At 35.0% G+C, this 16,312-nt stretch overlaps 1 protein-coding gene across 1 annotated transcript; it reads right to left on the bottom strand.

Moving 5' to 3' along the window:
• Positions 1-822: 822 nt before the first annotated feature.
• LOC110461932 (tankyrase-2-like) lies at positions 823-7,697 on the bottom strand. The gene is made up of 5 exons (XM_021515672.1): positions 7,604-7,697; positions 6,945-7,287; positions 5,072-5,173; positions 3,861-4,067; positions 823-2,445 (listed from the first exon to the last, which is right to left on the bottom strand). The coding sequence occupies exons 1-5, from the start codon at positions 7,679-7,681 to the stop codon at positions 2,246-2,248; spliced, it is 930 nt and encodes a 309-aa protein (XP_021371347.1). The 5' UTR covers positions 7,682-7,697; the 3' UTR covers positions 823-2,245.
• Positions 7,698-16,312: the final 8,615 nt, after the last annotated feature.

Raw genomic sequence — 16,312 nt, 5'->3', positions numbered from 1 at the left:
GTCGCACGTAAATCAGGAAAGTCTTGTTTTGGAAATTATTCTTACCTTTAAATTGTCGATGTAACGATAATCAGCAGATAATAAAGCTTAATACAGTTTAATTGTCATGAAACGTGTTATCAAATGAAAACTGTATACATAAAAGTACGCCTTTGCATTGAATGACAGTTTTCTTGGTCCGTTTACCCACAAGTGTCCCTATTTGGGTACAGTAACGGTAGTATATATACATATGATAAAGACATATAGGAGAATATACATTCCCATTTTTGATTTTCAATTCGAGCGCCGTGCTTAAAAATGCTTCCTATCATGTCAGGATTATTTGAATATAAGAGCGTACATTTCCGTGAACCGTTCTATAATCGGTACATAGTGACATATTTACCATATTTAAGTTACCTCTCGTATGAAACATCTCGCTGATTTCTGAGAGTGGAGACCTTTGGAAGTGTCACAGTAATATATCTTATATAACGTTTACAAAGTACAGTAATTACATATTCGACCTCGGATTAATTACTTACCTGAAATCAGGGTAATACACTGGAACAATGGTATTTGTAGAATCCATGTGTTGCTCTGCTAATAACTAAATGGACCTTTTTGTTTCCTTTGATATATGTTTTTCCTTCAAGCCTATTTTGTTTTCTAGTTTCTGGGTTTATTAAAACGTGAAGCAAATTGAATAATGAAATTAGGATAACCCAGTATTCCTTGATATGCTGAGAAATTCGATAGATATGTCCTACAGACAGGTGACGTGGACGCCAGAGTTCGGCATCTAAGTCCGCTAATAATGACAATAACCAGCACGTTTATGTATATATATATTTTTTATTAAAATGTATCAAATGTAGTATTACAGAAAGGTTGGGACTTGATAAACATTTATTACATATACAACACGGAACCGTGAACAGGTTCAGAATCACACCAACAAAAGAAGCAAGCTTTCGTGAACGTAGTTTTAATATTGCAAAACAAATAAAAAAGTCATATATATCAGATAATTGTCCAAATCGACCTCACACCAGGAAATGGCGTTCGGCTCCGGCCACTCCAGCCAGTAGTATAGACTACAAATGACTGTCAGATCGGGCCGTTAACATGTCCTAATAAACTGACCGTCGGACATCAAAATGCAATGACGTAGCTATCTCCGACATGTTTATAGGCGCTAAATCTAGGACACGGACACCACCGGTAGATGTATTACATCGGCTTAAGGATCGGCGGTCCACTGATGGCAAAGCTCCAGAACGTTCAACTACTGCTGAATTTTGTTCAGTCATCATTATGTCTTTCATGAAAGACATTTTTTTTACAGAAACTTCTTATCTAAGCTATATATAGGTCTGAAAAAGTGCATCTTTTGGCAGGGGTACATGGATTCTTTAACTGATTACTAAGTCACACCAGGTATCTCCGCAGTGATAGAAGTCTAGTCCGCAGTAAATGACGTCATCTAACGTCAGTTTAGTTAGCTATGTCGGTAACATTTACCTGTGTTCTCTTTACCAATTACGGAAACCGTGACAACTTCAGGTATATAATGCTACCTATGCACACATTTTACTGGTATTTCTTATTTTACATTTTCTCATGCAATGAGTTAGTAAAAACAGCGTCTTCTACAGAGAAACATTGTAAAAAAGTGACATTTTCAATCATTTAACATTTCTGAAATCAGGTTTGACCTGATTGTGATATCAGCCAGCGATTACATCACATCTCTGATAAAGGAGACATTTTCCTGACTTTTGCAGTTTCAAATTTTACCTTAACTCTTGTTATACCTAAATATAAATTCCAATAGTCCAGAAGATAGTGTTTTGTGTTTGTCTCATGATTCATATTAAGATTTTGCACAAGCTTTCAGAACAGCGAACCATCGATAACACATCGCTGTAAGTGTACTAACTCGGCGTGGTAACAGCACGTTTGTAATATCTCAGACAATTCTTTTGTTTAAAATTTTGGTTTTCGTCCTTCACAATCAACCTGCCATTAGATCACACGTAAAACAAGGCGGTCAAGCAATACACGATGGATGCATTAAGTAAATAACTTCAATTCACAAGGAGTGTTCATCAACATACAGTAAGTTCCAATACATTGTATAAGCACTTTGTGTGTAAAAGTCAAGGGGAATCAAACCTGTCGTCTATGGACACTGTTATGCTAATTCCGCCGCCAAATTAACATATCATTTGCATATCTTCAATCACATCAATATCACCAATCAGGATCCCCGAGTTTGAAACACTTTCTGTAAGTAGGTCACTCGGATTGTTTTGATTAGTTCCGGCTTTTCTCCTTTTTTACTTTTGATTCCAGCTTTAGACAGAACCTGTTTGTAGAATTTTTCATTTTGCTGAAACAAGCAAGAAGGGCACTCCCCAGCTTTTTTCAGCCACTCCGTATCTTTCCTAGCCGTGTACCCTGAAAGATAATAAATACAATTTAATTTTTAAACCACAACTGTATTTTATTAATTGTGCATCGCATATTAGTGAAGAGAAATGAGGAACGAACACTGTGGTATGTGGTATGATTTTCACGACGTTTCATTACACAACGATATCAATATTGCTAAAACAATGATGTGTCATATGCTTCAATAAGTTTAATGGGGTATTTAAATTAAAGAAGATAGTGAATTAATAAGAATAGCATAGGGCCGTGGACATGGAATGTGTCATTTGACCTTGATACAAGGAAGACGATTTAAATTGAAACAAATAAACTATTAACAATTCAAATATAAACTCATGTTAACCATTAACCTAGAACTAGTTCACCTTATACCTTCGAAGAATGTACCATGCATATTTGGTCTTTATTAAATGAACATCTTTAGGGATCAGATTGATTTTTTATTGTTTTAATGTACATAACCTGACTTATTTACGTTACAGTATGTAGTTGTATGAGAGTAGCCTCAATGGAATGTTACTGGAGTGACAGGAGTGGAAGTCTTTATCAGAGTGACAAGATAAGTTATGGCTTGTTATCAGAATAATGCAACAAGACAGGTCGAGTAATTCAAATTCATTTGATGAATATTCATACACAATTAGGTACGTCGTCATACTCATACACAATTAGGTACGTCGTCAGTGTAAGTGTTGAGGGTTACACGAACAAGGAAAAAATTTAAACAGACCTAGAGGGATCGGAGACTTGACTTTATGTAGAAATAAAACATGTTGGTTTTCCGCGCATAATTGTATGTGCTTGCACTCAATATCCACCTGACACTTCAACGACCTATATCTCAATGACATATCGGTGTCACCGATAAAAAGAAACAAGGGCAATGTGCACGTGCCTGGTTTAAGGGTCACGTGCACAGTGGAGGCGTTTACAAATTGCAATAAAATCACCGTCCATCACTCAGAAACTACCGAACAGAAACATTCGGGATAGTTTATTGTCCTTTTTTCTTGTCACATTCGGAAATATTTGTTCACGTAACATGACAAACTGGCAGATGTGTTTTAATATCATTTTATTTATTACATTATGATATTTATAAGGGATTTGTTTTTCAAGAATAGCTCCTTCTGGTCTTAAATACGTCATTACGTCAGTATAATTGTTTTCTAACTGCATTTTATGAATATAAAGCAATGCAGATTAACAGTAACCCTTTTCCAGATCATACTAATTTTCTGGATATTGCGTGAGGTCTACATTTTGTAGCACACTGTATGAGTGAGTACCTTCACAGTTTGGTAAAGTTAGAGAAATTATAAAACAGCTCATTATAGCTGTCCGTGATAGGGCCATTACATATAATGTGTAATGGTCAATTCATTGACGCCACTGTCCACAGTTAACCATGTACTACATACCTGATTTGAGTATTTTCCTGGCAATGTCTAGGGTTCGAAGGTCAGTTGCGTAAGTGGCAAAATAGAGCGCTGAGTGACCTTCAAGGTCAGTCTGGTTGACGTCACATCCACACTTCAACAGATGTAAACATGACCTCTCCGTCCCCAGATGTAAACCAATCAGAAACGCTGATCGTCCCATGTGATCTAAGTCGTTAATTCTAGCACCTGCAATGATAAATGTTTTATCGTAAAATGTGTCTGCGATCCGTCGGCTGTCGTAAAGACGGTACTAAACTGTCATGGCGGGATACCGTTTCGCCGTGGGAAGAAGTGTGGACCTATGATCACATTATTATTAGACAGATGACAACACTTCCTTGTCGCTGTTTTTGTGGTGCCCGTGACAAATGGCGTTGCCACAACATCAATAATAGTCCCGACAGTTTTGGTCGTCATGAATTAATAACGTGACTCCATCTTTGGTGGGGAATATTTGTTTTACATATAATACACAATTTTTTTATTGGGATGTTTATAGTCCAGGCCCATTAACGACATATGTATATCACTTTGTGTGAAGGAATATATTTATATGAAATAGCATGAACAAATAAAAAAGGTATGGATTCATCGATCAATCAAAGAAAGGATGATTCCTACTATAATTATAATCCGTTTTCATTCAATATTAATCACAGTTCATTAATTCTATTGGAACGCCTTTCATTTGAACAACACCCTCTCGATCTCCGAGATTGATATTGATTTTAATGTTCTTAATTGTCATTGATATATCAATGCAGAAAACAGTATGCATACTGATTTAATCTTTATAAATGAACATAATTATGTATCGATAGAACACTTCACTTTCGCGATAAGTTTGATTTGTCTTCAGCTACAAGTAGTTCTTTATATTACTATACAATGGATTCTTACATGTAGAAATGTTTTCGTTGCAACTCGTTAGACTGACTACGATGTGGAAATTGGTCCGTTGTCAAAAGTTCTGAAATCGATATATTCTATATATCTATAATCTATAAATTCTATTGATTTAATCGCGCATTCATACCTTCGCGCACATTTTCTGACGAAAAATAACCACGACTATTTCCACAATGTCTATATTTACAGCATCATAGATATTGAACAGATAGTTATGATATCAGTTAAATTATGTGACTGTTTGCATTGGTTAGAGTATGTCATAAGTCATTGACACCTACCTGATTTAATCAACAACTTCGTCATCTCGATGTCGTCTTTAACGGTAGCATACATTAGCGGTGTTTCCCCAGCTTTGTTGGCAGCGTTAACGTCACAGCAACCTGTAAGGTCAAATCATATCGAGGTCAAACATTGAAGATTAAAAAAATAAATAAAAAATGGTCATGTGAAGGCTAATTAAATTGAGGTAGTGAATTAGGAATTCAGAAATCAGCGTCGTTTTTGATACATGTACGATGTACTAGGGATTGCATTTTTATCAAAAATAAATACTGCAATACCATTAATGTTTGAAGAATGTACCTTGAGGTTTCATTTTATTTTTATAAAATTTGAGGATTTCAGGTTTGAAAAGGTTATGTAGTTGTGTTTGATACAAATGTTTATACTTCAGTGTGATTGTGTTTACGTTGACAGATAGGTTTGATACCTTAAATGCATAAACGTATATTTCACAGGAAAAGACCGTTGTTTTTGTGAAATGACGCAGTGTGTGTCTGTTTTATAACAGATGTCCTCTATGATATAGCTTCTGCACTAATACGATTCCGTGAGCATGCACAGCAAACCTTTCATGGAACGGGACAATATCGTCACCAATATCTCCTTCATGTGTTGTTTTTAGAATAAAAATATCACGTGACAAATACCGCACGTTTTACCTCTAAAGCCATGCATTTATCTTCCATTTTTTGACAAGAAAGTGCTTTTCTTTGATTCTATTTATAATTTAGTTGTTGCTTTTTCAAACTTATTTCCTAAATTATCATATTGATTGGAGTAAGAAAACATGCATGCTTTATCAAAATATTTGTTAAACAAAGCACAAGAAATAAAATCGTAAAAACGTTCCTGTTTACCATTTGTCTAACTAGAAAAATAGAACGAAAATATTTTGCCATTCTCATCTCTAATCAATACAACGTATTGTTAATAAGTGTTTATGTCCACCAAAAGAAAATACATAATATAATTGTTTTATATAAATAGTCATGTCGATCCCGAGGCAATACTACGTATTGTGTTTTTTGCTGCACGATCTGTATATATATAGCTAGGCCAAGAACACACTTGTCTGTCAGAGTCAAATGAGAATTATTATACTGGATGGCTAGGATGGTAGCAGTGAGTTAGGATGACGTCACCATCAGTTAATAATTTCATGATTTTTGCATATCTGTGTTAGGTTATAGTAGTGAATGACCTATGACACATAAAGAAAGATCAGTTGATGAAGTAGGTCGCACCCTTTACCACAAAGTCATGGCTTACACGTCAACCTGATATATACTAAAAGGTAAACGAGGCATGGTCAGTCTGCCTACACTACACGACCACACCGCACTTTATTTGTCTCTGACCAATTAATCACAGGTAACAGTATAGTTACAAATAGATCATGACAAATGTCATCTATGTCGAGGCAATTCTTTTGACTAATGACCTTATCTTTACCTGTGGTCGTTTCCGTATATGAAATGTATGGACAGTTATCATTTCGTTTTATTTTTACCAACACAATTTTTTAAAATGACATTTTGATACTGTAGTTACAACGTCATTAAAATATCCTCAGTTATATATATATATATATATATATATATATGAAACATTTTGCGACAATTGTATTGAAGTGTTTTTCATAGCAAGATAAATGATTGTATACCTTAGAATCTAACGGCGAGTATTTCTAGTGAACACTGTATACCTTAGAATCTAACGGCGAGTAGTTCTAGTGAACACTGTATACCTTAGCCATATCGCATACAGTTTCCGATCAACAGCTCCCGTTATTCTTCCTAACACTTACCACATTATGACAATTCAGTAAACTGCTATTCCAATCAAAAATCAATTTATAATTAGGCCTACCTTGTTTGATGAGAAGCTTCACAACATCGTTACTTCCAGCGTCCACAGCCTCGTGTAAAGGTGTATTCCCTTCGTTATCTCCCACATTTGGGTCACATCCGGCTGCTAGAAGCTGAACAGCAACTTCCGGTTGGTCATATTGAGCTGCATAGAAAAGTAGACTTCTTCCATGCGAGTCACGTTTGTTCACTTCCTCACAACTACATTTCGCTTGAGTAGTTTTCTGTGATTCCGAACCTTTCCACCTGCGTTTAAGCAAAGGCGTGGACCAAGACAACAAACTCCAGCTCGAACCTGCCGGTGTGATAGTCATCGCGAATCTGCACGGAAATCGATCAAATGGCTGAAAGAAAACAAAAACGTTCGTATTAAACTTAATCTCAGAAATGGTAGAATTGCATGCATAGATCATGGGAACAAATGAAACATAAACATTTAAATTACAATCACGTTCAATGATAAGAGAAAAGCCTTCATATCAGTAGTTTTCATACAAAGTAATCAATGTTGTTCTCGTTTATAGTAAAAATCCAAATGAATTAATAGCAAAATTGTGTATTCCTGTAGGTGATTTTGATTGGATCTATTGTCAGCCATGTGTTGATGGTTACCCAAATGGTCTTATGATTACATATTAACGTTAACGACGATGTACCTACCTTCACGTGTGGAACGAAGTGTCTCCTCTCACAGGACTCGCTAGGTAATATATTGACTGCCTGGGAAACCCTCAACATGTTTCAGTACATTTCCACGCCTGTCACACTGTCCATCAGTAAGGCTGTAAACCCCGCCTCAAGTATCCTCAGGGCCAGGCTGTCAACATTCCGGATCTATGAGGTTTGTCTTTCCTCTGTCAATCACTCTAATACGTAGCCCGCCCTCAGACTAATGGATCGTCCGCTGGAAACTATTCAGATGTCTAAATGGAATATCTCGGTATTGTTTCAATGGGAAATGTGACAAAAATATTGTGCTTTTTGTATTATCATTACGAATGACAAAAAGCTTTTCCTTTAAAAAACAAAACTCTTCAGACACACCGTAAATTTGCTAGGAGAGATAAGCTCCGCCCATTCACCCTAACCTGAGGCACATATGCTCTAAATACGTCAATCACAAGACTAATAAGATATAGGCCCCGCCCACAATGTATCAAAGATAGACCGTGAAAATGTGTATTTACGTTATTTGTAGGATACGTCACTGTTGGAGTCCGAAATTGACGAGACTTGTTACTTGACCTTACCGAGCAGACATTCACCAGCTATATACTAAAGTATACTGGACATGCTTAGGTCAAATGTATTAGCTGTGTATTTGTACAATAACAACAACACTTCTGTGAGAAATGTGGCACATAATCTAGATCAGATAAGTGCTTTCCATGACACCTCGTCAACATACTACCTTGACTACAGCCATTAACTGCAAACCCCTTAGTATCACACGACGGAAATGACTTAAAACAAAGGAAAAGTAATAACATGGTAACGACAAAGCACAAACGACAGGCGTTGAATAACAATAATCAGAGATGCATATATTTCTATCATGCATATAAAAAAATAATCATAGAATAGATATTTTCAACCATTGAAAAGTATGTAATGTGAATAGTATAATTGTGAATTTGAACATGATAAAATTACAGCGGAACATGTCAGTCTTTGTGTCAATGCTGTTTGTATTCATGTTGTATTTAATGTAATGATATTTAATAGAACAATGAGTAACTAACTGAAAACCTTTTAACTATCAATCTGAAAACTTTTCTCATGATTAACTGTAGACGAACAAGAAATGTGAGCAAATGCCATGGCATCACATTATAACTATATGTATACAATGCATACGGCATAACACCTGTATATACTTTGCCACAATAATACAAATGTTATAAAACGAAAGCACAAGTGTGTTGCTAAGTGTAGGGACAGACCCCAATGTAACAAAACTCCTTACTTGCAGGATGTTTTATTTAAACCTCTTATATTTGAGAGCTCCGTTTATCCACGGACTTCAATTCCGTGGTTTATCTTAAACTTTTGGAAAGTCATCATCGCTCATCTTAATTGCAGTGTATTTTTATCAAGGTCGTTTATGTGATAAACTGAAGACACGATGCAGCTACATGTATATGGTCCATATATGGTGTATAATTAAGTACATAATTAGCAAAGCAATTGATAAGTCTTAACATTTTAAGTACATACATATATATATATAGTAACTTATAATTGGACAGAAATGGCCAGTAGTGTATTTTATTTCAAAAACATTACAATAATGTAAATTTTCCTTCAAGCATGCTATACTAATGAACACATGTAAGGTTACTCTTTGCTGTACACTTGTCGTGTTTCATTCCCGAAACTTTTCTATGTAATATTCTCTTTACAACAAACTCAGCAAACTGAATGAATGCAACGCTCAGCACAGCCTTATTGAAATTAGGGACAAGCGAAACCTTCAGCACAGCCTTATTGAAATTAGGGACAAGCGAAACGTACCTGCAAAATCGCATACTGTCGTGTCTATTTAGAGGGCACGGAAAAAAATCAAATCAATAGGATATCTTTTCTTCGTGTTTTCATTCTCTTACATTTATAGTGTTGTCCGTTTTCCAGAATAATAGAACGGGTCAGATAAGATGTGTTCCTGATTTGACAGTTTATTGAAGTTGGATTACAAAAACAACACTCAGGTTGTGAGGTGAGCAAGGTCAGACAGTGACATAAAAATCTATCGGAGAGGTATACACTGGGACAAACCACCAAACCGTGTCCCCATTAACATAAACTGGGACAAACCACCAAACCGTGTCCCCATTAACTTACTGGTACTCAATTGGACACAGTTATTTACTGCATTTAGCTCTTGATGTTTAGATTGTATCTCTTTGAATCGTGTCTTCCATCACTCGTCAAAGTGGTTACAAAGTGGTTACAAAGTGGTTACAAATTGTGTTTGCAAATAACTTGGTTCTTCACTGACCCAATAACTTATATCAAATACACTTTATTTTGCGTAGTAGTAACATTTCCAGAACATCTAATACATAATGTATATATGTTATTGTAACACCTACTTTGTTATTGATGTAGGTATGGGTAGAACATATCTAGGATATTTACATAAATCTTTAGAATCTGGTCATTGATACAGTATGCCAACAATGAATTGCAATGTCAAATAGAGCTGTCCCGTCCTCCTGGACCCCTCGCTGATGATAGGGGCTAAACGTTAGAAACACAAATTGGTTTAAACTCCTGCATGAACCCTATAGATACAAACGTAAAAGGAGGTGCATGAACCGTATAGAAACCAATGTAAAAGACATTTATGAGTTTTTACCCTTTATAGGTTAACGATGAGCTTGATACCGCACCGATTGACCTAATTATATATTCCATGTTTGTCTTAAGTACTAAGAGACGCGTCACACAGGTATTCTGTTGACAGCTATGGTTTAAGGAGGCCATTTATCACAACAGGTTACATAAGCCATCATTAGTTTATGTCAGGTATTGTTCCATTTGTTAGCCACGTAATAAAATTGAAAGCTTAAAACCTATCTAATCTGACCTTATAACAGTATAAGTAACATCATTTTAAATATACAAGTATTTCTGATTGGCATGGCGTTCAGACTATTAAACAGGTTCAGGTGGCGGTGTGGTGCAAATCGTCTGACAGGCTTAAGCAGCCATGGGTTCGAGAACGTTTGACAGGTTTAAGCGGCCTTGAAGTGTAAAGCATCTGACAGCCTCAGGCGGCCATCACAGCGTTAGATATATACCTGCGTATTATTCGGAGAGTTTTCCACTCTTTGTGACGGGGTAATCGGTGTCGAACGTCTAAACAAGGCCATACATAATTGTATATACATTGTGTTGTCTTTTGAAGGGCATGCCTTACTGAGAGTACCGATTGCCCAGGTAAAATATATATCTATGGATTTGTAAGTGAAATAAAATGACATAGAGCAAACTTCGAGAAACACCAGTATACTTAAAAACACAAGTTAATCGAGTCATTTTGCAAAACCCAACAGAACAACGTTTGCATTATCTTACTTCTTATCAAACTATTCTCATCAGTTTTCCTTTCATAGGTCCTGGTTTCTTACGCATTTGCATTTATCAATAAGAAATACGTTATTTTAAAAAAAAGCCAGCGAATCATTACAGTGGGTTTGCAGTAGATGAACTATGAAGTGGGGAACGTCGAAATAGAAGCAAGTAAAGAAAGATCTGAATTAAATGAAAAACGGAAATTTCGCAGTAAAATGAAATGCACAAGAGGATATTTCTCTAAAAATATTAGTTAGATATGGAGACTTTATATAATCCAAAACTCTATGGCAATAAGATTCACATTTTTTTTTAAATAGATATATCCAACTAATAGATTGAACTAAAATTGAACTTTTATTCAAATTAAATTTCAAACTATAATCGTAGTTCTTTCAACAAAGAAGTCCCTTTCATAATCTTCATTTAAAAAATGAAAGAGTTTCAATTTTCTTAGCAAATATTTTTGTCTACGACGATTTTAATGTTATTCCGATGAACGATGATATACAAAACATATTACACACTATCGGCCATTCATATGATAAAAAAATCCCTCACTCCGTCCCTATGCTGTAGCCAATAGGGGCGACGCCTGCAATTCTTAGAACTAAAATATGTTTATATGTAAGCATCCTGGTTCAGAGTTAGAATTCTGTGAATCTGATTTATCATGTGTATTCGAATTATACAAAAACTGTTTAAAGGATGAATCACATTACAACCACAGTCTACAATGGTATTATAATATATTACAACCACAGTCTACAATGGTATTATAATATATTACTATCAACAGTCTACAATGGTATTATAATATATTACTATCAACAGTCCTGCAATGGTATTATAATATATTACTATCAACAGTCCTGCAATGGCTGCACGATGTGTGAATTCCCTTCCCATTCCTACACCATACAGATTTTTCAATACTTATTTTAAAGCTCTGTTAAGTTCTTCTTTCGAAACATAATGTTTTAAACTAATACACAATGTTTTATGGCCTAATTGTACATATGTACGTATATACACAATGTGTTATGGCCTAATTGTACGTATATATACAATGTGTTATGGCCTAATTGTACGTATATACACAATGTGTTATGACCTAATAGTACGTATATACACAATGTGGTATGGCCTAATTGTACGTATATACACAATGTGTTATGGCCTAATGGTATGTATATACACAATGTGTTATGGCCTAATTGTACGTATATATACAATGTGTTATGGCCTAATGGTACGTATATACACAATGTGTTATGGCCTAATTGTACGTATATACACAATGTGGTATGGCCTAATTGTACGTATATACACAATGTGTTATGGCCTAATGGTATGTATATACACAATGTGTTATGGCCAAATGGTACGTATATATACAATGTGTTATGGCCTAATTGTACGCTTCCATTTTACCAACATGTTTTTTATTTGTAATTAATATTTATTAATCACCAACAGTAATATTATATAAAACTTGCAACTAAGAATGAAAATTCTGCTTGAACCATCAACCGTTTCTGTGAAGCCGGATATAATGATTCTCGCAAAACTGAGCAAAGTTTCAAAAAGTGGTCACTTGTAAAAACAATTAGGAATGTCCCTAAATGTGCTAAAGCAAATCCCATTATTCATTAACGAGAAAATTAAAATACTGACAAAGAGTTAATTGGTTAAGGTGACAATAATTATAGCAGGAAAAAGATCCTGTAGTTTCATAATTTGATACGTCGTCTGATGTATTATGTAGTGATTTGGTGACCTGTTTTATGATCCCTTTATATTTTCTCCGTTTTGTTCATTTCGTTATCAAATGTGACGGCATCGAAGGAGAAAGTTAAAACAGATTTTTCTGTTACTTTATTCATTTTGATTGTAAAATTGATCAATAAAATGCACTAGACTGAACTACACTCATGTAATCCTAGCTTAGTCAGACTCAGTCCAGTGCGATAACAACCTATCATGAAATACTTGGCAAACACATATATCTTCTCAAATGTTAAAGTGTTCACTAAGTCGTGACAGAATGTTCATAAAGGCCACAGATTTCTACTTCAACAGTGAATTGACAAAAGCCGTTACATATAACATAAGTTTCAAATTACGGATCTTTTCTCAAATTGCAAATGATGTCAATGTATGGAGGCAGCATTTCATACCGTATCTGTTTGAGTTTAATTTGTAACACTTATTGATATTTATAAGATTGAATATCACAAATATGTGTCATGAGCAAAATTAAATCTGATACAAAGTGGGCGACAAATTTTCTCGGATGGCACGTGCACACAGAAGTACAAAGGCACTTCGGTGTCGCCCGTGGCGGGAAAGTCATACCCATGTGGATCTTGATGGACCATGTGGTGCTGAGTGTTGAAATGTAACGCCCACCGTTTACACGCGTACCTGTCCAAATTAGCACGCCTAGGATGGTTTTGGACGTAATTCAAATTAACACCAGAGGCGCTTTAAATTTAATAATCATCATTGGACTTTTGATGCAATACAGAATTTTGTTGGTCGAAAGTAACAAAGTTGTGTAACATGCCAATTGAAATATCAAGACAAGTCAGCTTCTGCGGTGCGTACAAAATCTTAACCTTTGTTAGTTAATTGGATGTCCTCGTTAAAAATGGGACAATTTAATTCATTTATGGACATTAATGACAAATTATTCACCAATGAAGTAATTGATGTATGTCATTGAATTAAATGCCGCTTTTCACTCGTTCTTTCTTACCTTTACATTATGTTCATCGAATTGTTATCTTATTTATTTGTCCCTTTCCCTCATTTAAGAGCATAGCAGCATAGTTGTGCTCCTGGGACTACACATTGCAAACGTTTTTATATAAAAACTGTAACAATTTACCTAATAGTAGTTTACATGAGATATTCTTGCATTCTTTGATTAGCGCAACAACACGGTATTGAATAAATGTATGTAAAATATTAAATTCACTAGTCAGCCATACCTGGAATCAATTTCACCAAAATCATAATAAATCACTTCATTTTAAAAAGAAGAATCAGAAATTTAAAATAGTTCGTACTTAACTTTGATTTAGATGTAGCAACTTAATTTCATCTTTATGAAATTTATTAAGGCTTGTCACTTGCATGCAGATTAATATACCCAGTAGAGCACAGCTTTCACTTTTATAGACGTAATATATTATAATGATGATTGTTTTGTTTTACTTTTAAGAACATGTCAAAATTGATATTTATATTCAACAAGAAGAATTTGATCTCCAGGCAACAAATGGCTACTTTTTCTGGAAAATATAAAAACTGCGGATCGATTAGCCTAAGAGAAGAATGATACATAAATTTGGTTTTGAGTGGTTGTGTTCATCGAATAAACAATTTTCGAAATTTCCTAATAATATTTAATAAAATTTAAAATTCAATTGTTCTGAAATCCATTTACATTGTGATAACATGAGTTTTAAATGTATATTATGTTTGTCTGGTGCTTTCCAGTTAGTCAAGTTTCAGTATTTTACTTAAACGTTTTCGTCCAGTCAAAAACATTTCTTCTTTGATCGCTAATGCTCGATCTTGATTTGTTTTATTTATGTATATTTTCTTTTGTGAAAAATACAATTTCACCACTATTTAGCTACTTTCACATTGTGTGTTTCATATTGAAGATAAAACTGTATAAGATGTTATAAATTATCTTAATCTCCAATTAAAACTATTTGCCCATGAGCCAACCACAATGATATATTGTGTCGTAAACATAGCATGCTGTCGACACTTAACTCCACGGTACAACAACAGTCATCTCCAATTTACCCAATACCGATAAGATATTGTGCAAGTGTTCAGATAAATCAAACTAAGACAGGATACACGAAAGGGAAGTGCCCAACAGAAACCCATTGGACCGCTGTGTTCTGTTTCAGGTAAAGGAGAGCCTAGACATACATGATTGTAGTGATGCGTTTTTACAACGAGAAGAAAGCACTACCATGTACCATCGAGAAGCAGAGTTTTTATTAAGAGGACAATTGACCTAGAAACATTTTTATTCCTGGAACGATGACTTTTAGGATGTCCTGATCCGGTGAGGCAGCGAGGGTGAGCCTCATTAATCGTATCACTTGTCTGTGTCCTCTCTTTTACTGGCACCACAAAGTGTCAGTTTGGTTCCTTACTCCATAGCTATTGCCAGGTTTTTCCATGGTTCCTTACTCCATAGCTATTGCCAGGTTTTTCCATGGTTCCTTACTCCATAGCTATTGCCAGGTTTTTCCATGGTTCCTTACTCCATAGCTATTGCCAGGTTTTTCCATGTGGATTCTTATTATCCATCAGAACAATTTATTCTACTTGTTGTTTTGGGATTTATTTCGCACTCTTTCTCGACTTTTAAGGTGGATCACTAAACTTTTTATCTCGAGCGCTCGACTTCCCAAACGTTCGGCTTATTATTCACGAATACACAACAATATTATTATGAAGTCATTAATACCTTAAGTCTGAGAAGAGTGTCAAAAAAAGTCGACCGCTAGAGGAAAGATATCGAACGCTCAAGATAAAGGTAAAACGAGATTGTGCATGCCCTATATGTACCATCGTAGGATTCAAATCTCGTCCTTGTTAAAGTAAATTCATTCTTTTTCTGAAAAGTCTTTATCATAGCTCATGATATACCTATAAAAAGAAGGATATAACTCGCAGAGTAACCATAAGCAAGTAAATACATTGAGATCAGCGACCACAGCTAACTGTGTAGTCGTTGTCAGCCTATCCCGCTTCAAGAACCTTCTTGTAAATATGTTCTCTGTTCATTATTTTGTAATCGATTAAAAGTTCGAAATATAATTAAGTTGACATCTCAACATTTTTTTATTGTTGTTTACAATCATACATAGAGAATTGGCAGCACTGGTGTGTTTATATGTTTGTAACGTAACAATACAAAGTCGACATTTGATTGTGAAATAAGATCGAATGCCCCAATTCACGTTAGCTGTTCACGTCACACACCTAAAGGGGAACAGTACCGTGCTGGCATGTGACAGACATCTTCATTGTCAAACTTGTTATTTTATACAGGATCCCCGTTACACTGCCTAAAACTTTAGCTTTACGAGGATTTTTTTTATTTATCTTTGCTATAGTTTTGATTAATCATTTCTAAAAAGAAAACACAAACTAATAAGAGTCTGTGTTTATACTTGATGACAAAGTTGAGTTAACGACTCGTCTTATATTTGGTCAAGCATTTATAAAATATACAATATTTTACAAAATGGA

The sequence above is a fragment of the Mizuhopecten yessoensis genome, unplaced genomic scaffold (assembly GCF_002113885.1).
Source record: "Mizuhopecten yessoensis strain PY_sf001 unplaced genomic scaffold, ASM211388v2 scaffold10709, whole genome shotgun sequence".
In the NCBI taxonomy this organism is placed as follows: domain Eukaryota; kingdom Metazoa; phylum Mollusca; class Bivalvia; order Pectinida; family Pectinidae; genus Mizuhopecten; species Mizuhopecten yessoensis.
This window is presented reverse-complemented; position numbering and strand designations above follow the sequence as displayed.

What these genes read in the sequence shown, in the direction of transcription:
- LOC110461932 (XM_021515672.1), bottom strand. Translation starts at nt 7,681, where the DNA reads ATGTTGAGGGTTTCCCAGGCAGTCAATATATTACCTAGCGAGTCCTGT. An exon ending in ACTTCGTTCCACACGTGAAG is followed by an intron (nt 7,288 to 7,603) that starts GTAGGTACATCG and finishes GTTTTCTTTCAG; the next exon opens with CCATTTGATCGATTTCCGTG. An exon ending in GAAGCTTCTCATCAAACAAG is followed by an intron (nt 5,174 to 6,944) that starts GTAGGCCTAATT and finishes TTGACCTTACAG; the next exon opens with GTTGCTGTGACGTTAACGCT.